The 13,550-nt window shown below is 37.9% G+C and overlaps 1 protein-coding gene across 2 annotated transcripts in view; it reads left to right on the top strand.

The window, feature by feature from the left end:
* lrrc9 (leucine rich repeat containing 9) overlaps positions 1-13,083 on the top strand; it is a 225,406-nt gene extending 212,323 nt beyond the window's left edge. For both annotated transcript variants that reach the window (XM_086002874.1, XM_086002873.1), the window contains exons 32-34: positions 1,320-1,497; positions 8,619-8,793; positions 10,532-13,083. In XM_086002874.1, the coding sequence (XP_085859000.1) occupies positions 1,320-1,497; positions 8,619-8,793; positions 10,532-10,571 (393 nt within the window). In that variant the 3' untranslated portion in view covers positions 10,572-13,083. The remainder of the gene's footprint in view (positions 1-1,319; positions 1,498-8,618; positions 8,794-10,531) is intronic.
* The last annotated feature ends 467 nt before the right edge of the window (positions 13,084-13,550 follow it).

Raw genomic sequence — 13,550 nt, 5'->3', positions numbered from 1 at the left:
CATTAAAAACTTTGCTGCCTGTATCCTATCCCACACCAAGTCCTGCTCAAGTATTACCCTATCCTCACTGACCTATGTTGACTCCCAGTCCCTAAACATCTCAAATTTAAAATTCTCATCCTAGTGTTTAAATTCTTTCATGGCCTCACCCCTCCAAATCTCTGTAACCTCCTAAAGTCCTACAACCCCTTCCCCATACTCTCCATTCCTCTGAATATGGTCTGTTTTTACTTCAGTTACTGAAGCTCCAGTTTGGTGCAAAAAGGCCAATTAATTATGGCCTTGAGTTTAAGTCAGAGCTGTCATCATTGGTCAGTGGATATTATCTTCTATGTACACAAGTGAGATAGCACCAGAAAATAATGCATAGCAACAATAAAATTGTTTCTGTGCTTATCTTTGTGTCATTACTGAAAGACTGATTTTTAAATACATCTTGCAGTATTCATTACCTACTGTTTACTTTATTGTTGCTTTTCTCCCTTCCCCAGTTCGTTGTATTCGTTTTGCTGTTTGTCTTCCTGTTCTTTTTTCTTCTCTGCTTTTTGGCTTTGTTTTCTACCTCTTCTGCTGTTTCCTCCTTTTCTCTCGTTCTCTCCATTCTGTACCTTTACTTTTCGCTCCTATAGAATAGCTACTGTCTCGGACCTCATGATTATTGGTACGTGGGAATGTATTGCAGTGAGATTCAGTGGGTGGCAGAGCTATTCCACTCTCAGCCGAGGTAAAACTGATATATTCTTGATGGTGAGATCCCTATGTGATCTAATTCCCATGTTATTTACCTAAGCCTAATTCAAACATAGCTGCAAACATAAAAGATATCCTACATTCTCTCAAAGGATGACTTTTGTCTTTATTTTAAAATTTTTCATTGTTCTCCTTCTCCTCCCCTCCTTTCCAGAACATTTTGACCTTACGAGGATGCCATTCTGTGGGGAAGCCAGCTCTCTGTTACCTTGCCTAAGTGATACATTTTTATGTCTGAGCCTAGACAGGTTGGGTAGATTTATTCAGTGTAGCTCTCCTGTTCATATCCGACTGGACAGGCAGTCATAAAATAGAACATCTGAGTACACCCGTCAAGCATCCTACAAATGCATATTGCATAGTGAATGACCAGGAGCTCCTTGTATTTTTGCTGCACATGAGTTGGAAACGCCCCTCAACTCTAGGTGGGGGGAAAAGCCACCCATCTGGACAGAAAATGTTTGCAGTTAAAGTGATCATTTTCACATTCATTTATTTAGTAGTACTCCAGAGATAGGTTGCAATATTTACCAATATTGACTGTATTAATATTTTATTTTTATCAATAGGCAGTACCTTCAAATCCTCCTGCAGAAACAGGGTTGTCTGCAATTATGCCATTGTTAACCAGGCCCAATGTGTTACGGCCAACTAATAGTCTTGCTCGAGGGTTGCAGCCTTTTTCAGCACCAGAATTCAATCTCCCACATGGCTTTGGGGACTCAATACCACAGGAAATAGCCAGAAGTAAGAAGCTGTAACTTCTTGGTCTTAAACAACAATCTGAAGAGATTATGTATTGCTTCCAACAAATTTACTTGTTTATTTGTTCTGTGTGCCAAATTGTCTAATATTGATACTTTAAAAAAACTGAGCGATCCAGTATCACTGTGTTAGGGGGATGACTTCCAGGAATCAACGCTTTAGTCCAGTGAAGAAACAGTGAGCTCGCCACCTCCCTCTCCTCCTTTAAGTCCTTCCTAAAAACCCACCTGTTTGACCAAGCTTTTAATCACCCCTCCTAATATCTCCTCCTTTGGCTCAGTTTCTATTTTTTGTCCTGCTTATGTGCTGTGAAGCAACTTGCAACATTTTTCTATGTTAAAAGCACTGTATAAATGCAAGTTGTTAAAATGTTGGTTCTTTATTACTACCCAAGACACCCTAAGCTGTGAAATTCACCTGATTTACATCATGATGCATATTCCACAGCTTTGGAACAATAGAGAAACAACTGCCCAGGCAAAAACTTTTGTTCTGCCACTGTACCCATCTCCATGGTTGAGCAAAGTTCATGTAGGTCACTAAGCATAAAACTATATTATTGACCTGTACATGTAAATTGAAAATGTGGTGGCCTGTGCTTCATGAAGTACTGTTCATATGTGAAGGAATAAGCCATATAACCTATTCAGAAAAATACACCATTCTATGAAAGAATTCTGGCCTTATTAAAACATGACAAACTGGGTCTGGAAATCTAGAAACCTAACGATGAAAAAGCTGTGATAGCATTCTGGCTATAGAGATAAGATAAGTTGTTGACACTGAATCAATAACCTCATTGAAACAGAAGGTTAAAGGCTCCTGACAGTCTGAATCTTTGGGAACAAGACAATAGTTACCTGGTACAAGGTGTTCTAATTTACACCTCGTAAAGGAGCACATAAAAGTAACAAACATCTGCCTTCATAAAAATGATACCAAGTAAAGCGCACCTGCTGTTAGGCTGTTTTTTATGATAAATTTAGAACACCTAGAGAGGAGACATGGTTCTGCAGTGCTACCAGCTGAGGTGACTAAGAACTGCAGGGGTCAACAGAAAAATGACTAGAGATAATTAGCTTACATCAGCAGAAAACCTTAAAGGAAATAATACTGGAAAAGGGTATAAATATTGAACTCTCAAATGGGATAATAGACTCGCTTAAACGGGCAAAGTGATTCTCGGCTTCAGAGCTAGCTCTGTAAGTCTACAACTCTTTGTACCTTGGGGATCAAGGTACTGTATTTGATTTTGGTGGATATCCTGAATAAACTTTAAGAACTGTAAAACTGTAGTGAAGTTAAGATTTGAGAGTAAGGATCTCTGATAAGATTGTAAAGCTTTCTCTTTTTGGAACTATTAATGTTGCAATTGACTCACCAACTGTAAATTATATGCCGGTTCTTTAATAAATCTATATATTTTTAAAATTGTCTCATATAATACTTCTGTATCAAACTCGCAAACTCTTTGGTGAGGAGTTGCAGAATTCTGGGGGAGTTTTTTGGACCTCATAATATTGGTAACGTTACAGTCTAGCTAAACTTATTAAAAGTGCTATCTGGAGGACGGTAACATTTTCAGGTTGTTCCTTTCCTTTAGGGAGAGATAGTCCGGACCTTTAGACCCAATTAAGCATCTTTAGGATTCAGCTACCTCAAACTTTAGTTGAAAGTGAATGTCTGAGGAATACGCCTGATCTGGGGTAGCCCTAAAGGGGCTAGGACTAGTAATTATCCTTTCACATGTTACTGCCAGGAGTGTCTCTGCCTCTAGCGGTACTGATTAAACTCACCAGCTTTAGGTGGGTCTCACCACCTCCGGAGGCTGCAATGTCTTACAATTCAAGCCAACTGTGTCATCACTGTTTTCGGTAGACCAATAGTGTGACACATTGGCTAAGAGGACCTTGGAGTTGTGGAGTTAACTATCTCCAATCTGAATAGTTCTGTACAGAGATAAGAAACTACCAAAGGGTTTGAGAGGAAACAACAAATTAGAGAATATATAATCCAAAAGTTGGACAACAGTTTTAGTCCCCAAATATACCTCCTATTATCTCATGCTTATATCACTTGTGCCATTTAACTATCTCCTGTTTTCCACTTAAACACTTTGCAGGTCATTCTATTTCTTTTCCTGTGTGTGTATATTTGCATTTTTCCTCTTCTGCTTTTCCTTGTTCTGTTCCTTTTTAAATGTTGGTAATCTGTAATATCTTCCAGTTCTGGCAAAGTGTGCAAGCCTGAAACATTTCAGGATCTGATAGCTATAATTGGACCAGCCAGCCCACTGATCAGTGAGGGCACAGATCCAGGGCCCAGTGGAATGCAATGGCTGGAACAAATGTGCCTTAGTCTGCTAGGGTTCCAGCTTTCCCATCAGAGTACCACAGAGGAAGTGACAACAGGCTATCTGGACACAAGCTCTAGTGATGCTCCCAGGAGCAAGCTGCTATGAGAAGAGGGCCTACTTTGCTCCCATGAGCTTTCTGTAGCATAGGAGCAGCTAACCATCTCTGATGATATTGGCCCTCAGATTTCATTTAGTAGAAGCACTAGAATAAAAGAAAGATGGGCACAATTAGACACTGAGTGGAAGCAGTGTTAGGTAAGAGTAGGTTGGCTTCTGTTCACCTTGGAATTTGTTGTATGAAAGGAGATTGTGCATTTCTATTGTGCACTTTTATTCATAGAGATTAGATTCATACAGGAAAAAGTGCACTTATTTTATGCTGTCATTCAATCAGGTAATTATTATTGGAATGGTCATGTTGGGGCAAAGAGGTTTGATGAGTTGTAATGCTCTAGGATGGATACTGGATTGAAGGATTGGCCCATTATTTGAAGTTGGGGGAGAAGGAGTTAAGGCAGTGGTGACAAAGGTAGACCGTTAACTAGAACAGAAGACTTGAGTGATCATTTGCACTTTGATGCCTGTTTCAGTAGTTACTCTCTGAGGAGTCCTCAGTGACAGTCATCCTGATGGTCTCTTTCATTTCCTTCTGTCTCCAAATAGCTAGGGCTACCTCCCCAGGAAAGCCCATGTCCAAGTCTTTTTAGATAGTCAAGTTGTGCAAGACAGCAAGCTACAACAGTGCAAGGCACACGAAGTGGAGCAAAGGTATACCGACAGAGAATTTCATACCTGCTCTTGAGAAGCACTAACTGGGTAGGACAGGGGGATAAAATCTCCCAGTGGTCTCTCACTGCCACAGGCACTTACAAACACATCCAAGGCTGTTTAGGCAAAAAACAAAATTTGTTCGCAGCTGCAGATTTCACTACTCAAGCTTTCAGCAATCTTCAGGCTCACAGACTCCTTTCTTCTGCCAGTCTCTGCTGATTTCTAACAACTGCACGCTACATTTCTCATTCTAACTTAATCCTAGTGCATTATGAGTAGAAATAGAAGGACATTTCAGATGAATACATAGCTAGAGGAATGGTGCAAGGGGGAGGGATTCAAATTATTGGGACATTAGAACCAGTTCTGGGGGAGGTGGGACCAGTACAAACTGGACAGTTTGCACCTGGGCAGGAATGGGACCAATGTCCTAGGGGGGAGTGTTTGCTAGTGCTGTTGGGGAGGGTTTAAACTAAAATGGCAGGGGGTTGGGAACCTGTGCAGGGAGACAGAGGAAAGGGAAGCAAGGATAGAAGCAAAAGACAGGAAGGAGAAAAGCAAAAGTGGCAGTCAGAGAAATCAAGGGTTTAAATCAAACATGGCCACAGTAAATAATAATTCTAAGAGTGTTAAAAAAACAAGCCTGCAGGCTTTGTGTCTTAATGCGAGGAGCATTTGTAACAAGGTGGATGAATTAGCTGCGCAAATAGATGTAAACGGGATATGATATAATTGGGATTACGGAGACATGGCTCCAGGGTGACCAAGGCTGGGAATTCAACAGGGTATTCAATATTCAGGAAAGACAGGCAAAAAGGAAAAGGAGGTGGGGCAGCATTGCTAGTTAAAGAGGAGGTTAACGCAATAGTAAGGAAGGATATTCACTCTGATGATGTGGAATCTGTATGGGTAGAGCTAAGAAATACCAAGGGGCAGAAAACGTTAGTGGGAGTTGTATACAGATCCCCAAACAGTAATGCTGAGGTTGGGGATGGCATTAAACGGGAAATTAGAGACGCGTGCAATAAGGGCACAGCAGTTATCATGGGTGACTTTAATCTACATATACATTGGGCTAACCAAATTAGTAATAATACTGTGGAGGAGGAATTCCTGGAGTGTTTACGGGATGGTTTCCTGGACCAATATGTCGAGGAACCAACTAGAGATCAGGCCATATTAGACTGGGTATTATGTAATGAGAAAGGATTAATTAGCAATCTTGTTGTGCGAGGCCCCTTGGGGCGGAGCGATCATAATATGATAGAATTCTTCATTAAGATGGAGAGTGAAGTATTTGGCTCAGAGACTAGGGTCCTGAATTTAAATAAAGGAAACTATGATGGTATGAGGCGCGAGTTGGCTAGGATGGATTGGGGAACATTACTTAAAGAGTTGACGGTGGATAGGCAATGGCAAACATTTAAAGATTGCATGGATGAACTACAGAATTTGTTCATCCCTGTTTGGCATAAAAATAAAACAAAAAAGGTGACTCAACCGTGGCTAACAAGGGAAATTAGGGATAGCATAAGATCCAAGGAGAGGACATATAAATTGGCCAGAAAAAGCAGAAAATCTGAGGATTGGGAGCAGTTTAAGATTCAGCAAAGGAGGACAAAGGGATTAATTAAGAGCGGGAAAATAGAGTATGAGAGTAAGCTTGCAAGGAAGATAAAACTTACTGTAAAAGCTTCTATAGATATGTGAAGAGAAAAAGATTAGTGAAGTCAAGCGTAGGTACCTTGCCGTCAGAATCGGGAATTTATAATGGTTGTACAAAGAAATGGCAGACCAATTAAATACATACTTTGGTTCTGTCTTCACAAAGTAGGACATGAATAACCTCCCAGAGATGTCGGGAACATAGGGTCTAATGAGAGGGAGGAACTGAATGAAATCAGTATTTGTAGGGAAATGGTGTTAGGGAGATTGACGGGATTGAAGGCCAATAAATCCCCAGGGCTTGATAATCTACAACCTAGGGTACTTAAGGAAGTGGCCCTAGAAATAGTAGATGCATTGCTGGTCACCTTCCAAAATTCTATAGACTCTGGAACAGTTCCCATGGATTGGAGGGTAGCTAATGTAACCTCACTATTCAAAAAAGGTGGTAGAGAGAAAACGGGGAATTAAGCCTGACATCGTTAGTGGGGAAAATGCTACAGTGACAGGATCGGACAAAGTCAACATGGATTTACAAAACGTAAATCGTGCTTGACTAATCTACTGGAATTTTTTGAGGATGTAACTGGTAGAATAGATAAGGGAGAACCAGTGGATGTGGTGTATTTGGACTTTCAGAAGGCTTTCGATAAGGTCCCGCATAAGAGATTAGCATGTAAAGTTAAAGCACATTGGATTGGGGGTAAGGTACTGACTTGGATAGAGAACTGGTGGGCAGACAGGAAGCAAAGAGTTGGAATAAACGGGTCTTTTTCCGAGTGGCAGGCAGTGACTAGTGGGGTACCGCAGGGATCGGTGCTAGGACCCCAGCTATTCACAATATAGTTGTAATGATCTAGACGAGGGAACTAGATGTAATATCTCCAAGTTTGCGGACGACACAAAGCTGGGCGGGCGTGTGTGCTGTGAGGAGGATGCCGAGAAACTCCAGTATGATTTGGACAGGTTGGGTGATTGGGCAGATCATGGCAGATGCAGTATAATGTGGATAAATGCGAGGTTATCCACTTTGGTGGCAAAAACAGGAAGGCAGATTATTATCTGAATGGCAATAGATTGGGAGAAGGGGAAGTGCAATGAGACCTGGGTGTCCTTGTGCACCAGTCGCTGAAGGTAAGCATGCAGGTGCAACAGGCGGTTAAGAAGGCAAATGGTATGTTGGCCTTCATAGCGAAAGGATTTGAGTACAGGAGCAAGGATGTCTTGCTGCAGTTGTACAGGGCCTTGGTGAGACCACACCTTGAGTATTGTGTGCAGTTTTGGTTGCCTTATCTGAGGAAGCATGTTCTTGCCATGGAGGAAGTGCAGCGAAGATTCACCAGACATACCTGGGATGGCAGGAATTATGTATGAGGAGAGATTGGGTCGATTGGGCTTATACTCACTGGGGTTTAGAAGAATGAGAGGGGATCTCATTGAAACTTATAAAATTCTAACAGGACTAGACAGACTAGATGCAGGAAGGATGTTCCCGATGGCCGGGGAGTCCAGAACCAGGGGTCACAGTCTAAAGATAAGGGGTAAGCCATTTAGGACAGAGATGAGGAGGAATTTCTTCACCCAGAGAGTGGTGAATCTGTGGAATTCTCTACCACAAAAGGCAGTTGATGTAAATTCATCATTAAATATATTCAAGAAGGATTTAGATATATTTCTTGAGGCTAAAGGGATTAAGTGATATGGGGAGAAAGCAGGGACAGGGTACTGAATTTGGATGATCAGCCATGATCTCATTAAATGGCGGAGCAGGCTCGAGGGGCCGAATGGCCTACTCCTGCTCCTATCTTCTATGTATCGATGAGTATGAAAGCAGGAAATTACAACAACTACAACTTGCATTTATATAGTGCGTTTAAGAAAGTAAAATGTCCTAGGCACTGGGGCCCATTTTTTTTATATGTTCTAATTAAGTAGCTAAGACTCGACAAGTGGATTGATGGAAATGCTAAATCTCATTAGGAAAATTTAGGGGATTGATTTTGGGGTAGGAAACTGGAAAAAAAACAACTTCCGACTCGAACAGGAAAAGTACTTGCCCCAATTTTACACTAACAAAATGTGGAAAACAGCATGCAATTTCTGAGTTTATGCACTGCAAAATCAATAAAAAGTGAGAAAAAATGACCATGGCCATGATGATTGCTATGAGAATATTGATAAAGCATGTTATGTGAAGAATATATTTTAATATACACAGTTCTGACTTGCAAGCTTTAGATATCTTACTTAAAGTAATTTACGTTGAAATAGATCTCAGAACTTTCTTATTAATATATAAACAATGTTGCAGATAAGAAACACAAGCATTTGGGAGGGAACCTACCGAATACTCGCAGCGTAAATCCAGACATTGTTTGCAGGCAGATGAAAAGTGGAGCAAACTATCAACCTCCTTATATGCAGCAGCAGAGCGGCAGTTCTCGCAATATGCGGACTTTAATGCACAGCCAAGATCAAGATAACAGGTATGCAGCTAGTTTAGTTTGAATTTTGTGTTCAGAATTGCTTCATAAATAATGTATTTTATGGAATATAAATTGCAGACTCTAATTAATTTTTCCAGAGTACAACTTGTATTCTGTAAATGGACAACAGCGCGTCCATCAGAGCAGTCTTACCAGACTGAAGCTTTGCTTGTTTAAGCAAATGTGACTGTCAGTCTAATATTAAGGTACCCACTGAAAAATTTAATGTAAATGCATTCAAAAATGTAATTGCATTACCATTCTGTGCATCTTAGAAAAAAAGTTAACAAAAGGTCTCAGAAAAATTCTGAGAAGCAATTAATTTTTAAATTGAAAGAAATGTTGAACATTTTCTATTTGAATAATGTATCTTTCAAATATGCAAAGAGTGCTTTCTTTTCTAAGATAATAACACTATTATGGAGGGATACAGAAAATCACACTTCACTTGAATTACAAAATCCACATCAATATTTGTGGCTGCTCACAGAGTGACACCTATTAGATGTTCTATATCAATATTCTTAGTTCAACAAAATGATTCCTCCTGGAGTTTGCATCCAATTCATAGCTTATTGCTTTGAGTATTGGATTTTGAGAGTATAGAAAAACATATTTAGGAGTTATTTTAATTCCACATGAAATGATAATTTAAGTAGGACATATACATATACATAATTGAATGACATTACAGATGCACTATCCCTTATCTGAAACCCTTGGGACCAGATGTTTTTCGGAATTCGGAATTTTTTGGATTTCAGAATGGTATTCAGAATCAGTATGTAACACCCTAGCGGGGGTCTGGGCAGCACCGCGTAAGCAAACACATTAATATTTCTGCAGCGAACCTTATGAATATTCACACTGAGTGGGATAAATAAAGACTATAAATAGTATTAGTTTATTTGTACAGTAATAATTTGATAAATTAAATAGCGGGATAAATATAGACCATAAATACTCTAGTTACGCTCCACAAAAAAACTTTCGGTTTTCAGAGGTTTTCGGTTTTTGGAAGTGCGGATAAGGGATAGTCTAACTGTATTGCCATATTATTCATGTCCCATATACAAAATAAGCGAATTAGCTGAGAAACATTCCAGGAAAAGTATGATGTATATGTCTTTGTATTAAATATTACCTCCCCAGATTATGTAAAAAATGCACCGCTGTGACATTATTTTGTTTTGTCTGTAGGAATTAGTTTGATTTGATGATTTTATTATGCATAGTCAATGCATGTAGTTCAGAGATGATGAATTAAATGATAATGCAGTATGTTCTAATTAAAATGAGGGCATTTTAAATTAAATAAAAATAAAATTGTTCATGCACTTGGATTAAAATGAAGAGATGTTTCAAATCTTTGTCAAAATAATTTGTGTTGAAATGTTTACTTCTATATAATCCATTGTCATTCTTATTGGACATTTAAGATAATGCAATTAAAATAGTTTAGGCACAGCATATGCCAAAAAAGATGCTATTTTTACTTAATCCCATGTTGCCATTAATTTTAAAGAGACAAATTAAAGCTGATTGTTGCAAAATTAGTTCAAACATTTGTGTAGCATTCCATTTCCTTTAATCAAAATGTTTGCATGTTCAATATGCTTGTGCTGACTTTGTTTTCTTTTCATGATAAACAATAATTTATGAACATTACTTCATTAGCTGAACTTTTTTTTAATTTATGGAAAGTGAAACTGATTGCTGATGGAAAGGTTTCTTCCAGGGTACGCAACAATAGTGTTCCAAAGCCATCTCGAATGTGACAAATTCAAGAGCTGGAAGGAAAGCAATACGGTTGGCTATATATTCCTTTCTGAAGAGGGAGAAGAACAACTTTTGACGAGCACCATTTGTCTTTAATTTTATACGGAGTTCATGAAATATCCATTCAGGCTTTTACTTGCAAATATATTTTACAGTTCTAGGGATTAGTGATTTTCTCCTTCAAAATAACCTTGCAGTATTTTGTAAACAGTCTATAAACATATTTAAAACACAGTGAAGTTGGTTTACTTATTTCCACATTACTTGTTGGTTTCTTCTTAACACTCAGGTATACTGAATTTAACATTTTGGATGAGTTGAGTATTATGTAAATTATCTTAAGTTTAAAGGATTTCCATTAAAACAAAGTTAGTACATACCACAACCCTCTCACAGAGGTAAAGGTATTTGAAATAAATGTATTTAACATGCCAATAGTAATACTACAAAACATAAATGCCATCTATTGTGTGCATTGGTACATCACTTAACAAGAACTGGCTGTAAAAAGATAATTTTTCTGAAAATTTAGTTGACATACAGTACCTTTCACCCATCAAAGAAAATTTGATTGCAGTTTAGGTGGGGTGTACACTTTATTTACTTTTATAATTCAGTCTGAATTAAAATGCTGGTGATTCGCATCACATTTTATATGAGCAATTATAACTTATGCTAAGCTAATATAATATCACATGGAATTTTGTGCAAAATACTCTTTTGAAACAACTTTAGTTGACTGGCGAATGTTACATCATGTTGCAAATTTAAGCAATTATAAAATGCATTACTTTTGTCAGTTACTATGTATAGATAACGAAGGTTTGTGTTGAACTAGTTTCAGCAAATATTTACAGTTCTGTATTCTTGTTAACATTTAGGGATCATTAACCAATAACTGATATTGTTCAGTATTGTCTTACTATAGCAGTTTTTGATAAACTAGTTATTTACTTGCATTCTCAAATGTATTATTTTAAATGCCCTGAAAATGTAATCCTATTATAATTCAGATGTACAGAGATAGATTTAGAGCTTCGTTTTAAAATAGCTTACAGTAAGTTTTTAATCAATTTATTTTGTATGTTTTCAAGTATGCCTTGACTATGTTAAAAAACTTTGTTCTATGTTTCTGAAAAATATTGCAGACATATTTGTAAATACTGTATTTTTTGTATCCCTAATTTGTATTTCTGTTGCAAGTTGTTCCATAGTAACAGAGTAAAAGTTATTGAACTTCAGTACAAAACTGAAACTATCAACTGTTCTTTACTTTCTGTTGCATTTTTTCCAACTTTAGAACTATTACACACTGAATATTGTAATGTCAAAGGATACCACAAGATGTCCTCATTGTCCAGTCAAACGTGCCCAGTTATTTCACTGGATCATATCCACGCAGTATTACCCACACCCAGGGGCATTCCTAACGTATCAGTTCTGTAATTTCTTTTTTCAAAATTCCACTTTGAAATGCAAATGTGTAGACTATCACTGGAAATATAATTTAATAGTGGTATATCTACACCAAGGCATATGGTGGGTCTTGCTGAATTTCATCTATTTGTATTTGAATTTTTTAAATCCCTATGCAACATCTAATGTGCTGATGGAAAATCACTTAGAAGCACAGCATTAGCTTTCAGGATCATTTAGTTATAAAATGTATTTGGAATGAATGCATTTGCAATCAATAAGATGTTTCAACAACATAGTACTAGACCATTTCACCATGCATTAAATTAGTTAAAACCGTGGTAAAATCTTGTTAATGGTGCTTGTGTTTCCATCACTCTATGTAGGTTATTCAATACATTTTGTAGAGCTCATGCTCTGAATGGCAGTTAACGCAAAGCAGAGTTTTTTGTTCATTTTTCAGCATATAAACATGTCTCATATATGCTATATAAAATTGCACTATTGTAGTTATTTGAGACAAAGAGGAAAATTGCAGTATTTCAAATGTATTATTAAAGGGTCAAATTGTAAAATGCTGCAAACAAATATTAATATTTAAATCGGTTAATGTAATATGTCATCCGCAATGGTAAATTATCTGTTCATATGAAATAAAAACAGCAAATTCTGTAACTACACAGCAGGTCACACATTTTGGGTGTATATCCCTTCATCAGACGAGTAGATACCAGAAATGTCACAACCTATCTTTTCCCTTTACATACATTGGCTCATCTGTTGTGTATTTCCAGCATTTTCTGTTTTTGTTTCAGATTTTGCAGCATTTGCAGTTTTTCCTATTTATTTTACTGTTCATATGGGTTTATTTTCATGTATTTATTAAGACAATATTCAATATTAAACTATAAAGAATTTTGAAGATGGGTTTGGCCAGGTTGTTTTCTACCGCCCCCATCAACAGTGCTTTGTGATTAGCTGAGACTGGTCTTGTCAATTTTTCTTCCTCTGTAAAATGTAAAATTATTATTTTAGAATGATCATAACTGTAACCTTAAAGATTAAATTTATAATAATAAATGGTGTGACTCCGTTTTGAGGACTCTTCCTGGCTAGCGATCTTTTCAAGTGTTAGTGTCACTTTTAGCAAGCTCATTAACCAATAGTGATCTTTCAAATATTATCACGTTTCAGAAATCTTGTTGGCCAGTAGTTATGTCCTCGCAAGTGTCGTGAGCAATGCCATGGGAGGTCAGCTGGAAAATAATAAAAATAATTTCCTGGAGAATTGGGTGGTGCAGTGGGTTACATACAAAAAAGGACAGGAAAAGACCAGCCAGCCTCACATGGTACAACCTGCTCCCACCATTAAACTCAACCCTTTCTGCAGCTACTCAATCTCCTGGGAGAGGCCCAAGTGCTGGAAAATGGGATTAGAATAGACAGGGCTTGATGGCCGGCGCAGACACGATGGGCCGAAGGGCCTCTTTCTGTGCTGTATAACTCTATGACCCCATAGGCAAAAAAACAGAGTTAGACACTAATCATTCACCTCAGGGACT

Source organism: Somniosus microcephalus, chromosome 12 (genome assembly GCF_052327205.1).
Source record: "Somniosus microcephalus isolate GS21.2 chromosome 12, FLI_Smic_1.0, whole genome shotgun sequence".
Lineage (NCBI taxonomy): Eukaryota > Metazoa > Chordata > Chondrichthyes > Squaliformes > Somniosidae > Somniosus > Somniosus microcephalus.
Note: the sequence above shows the minus strand (reverse complement) of the source record. Positions and strands in the feature narration are given on the sequence as shown.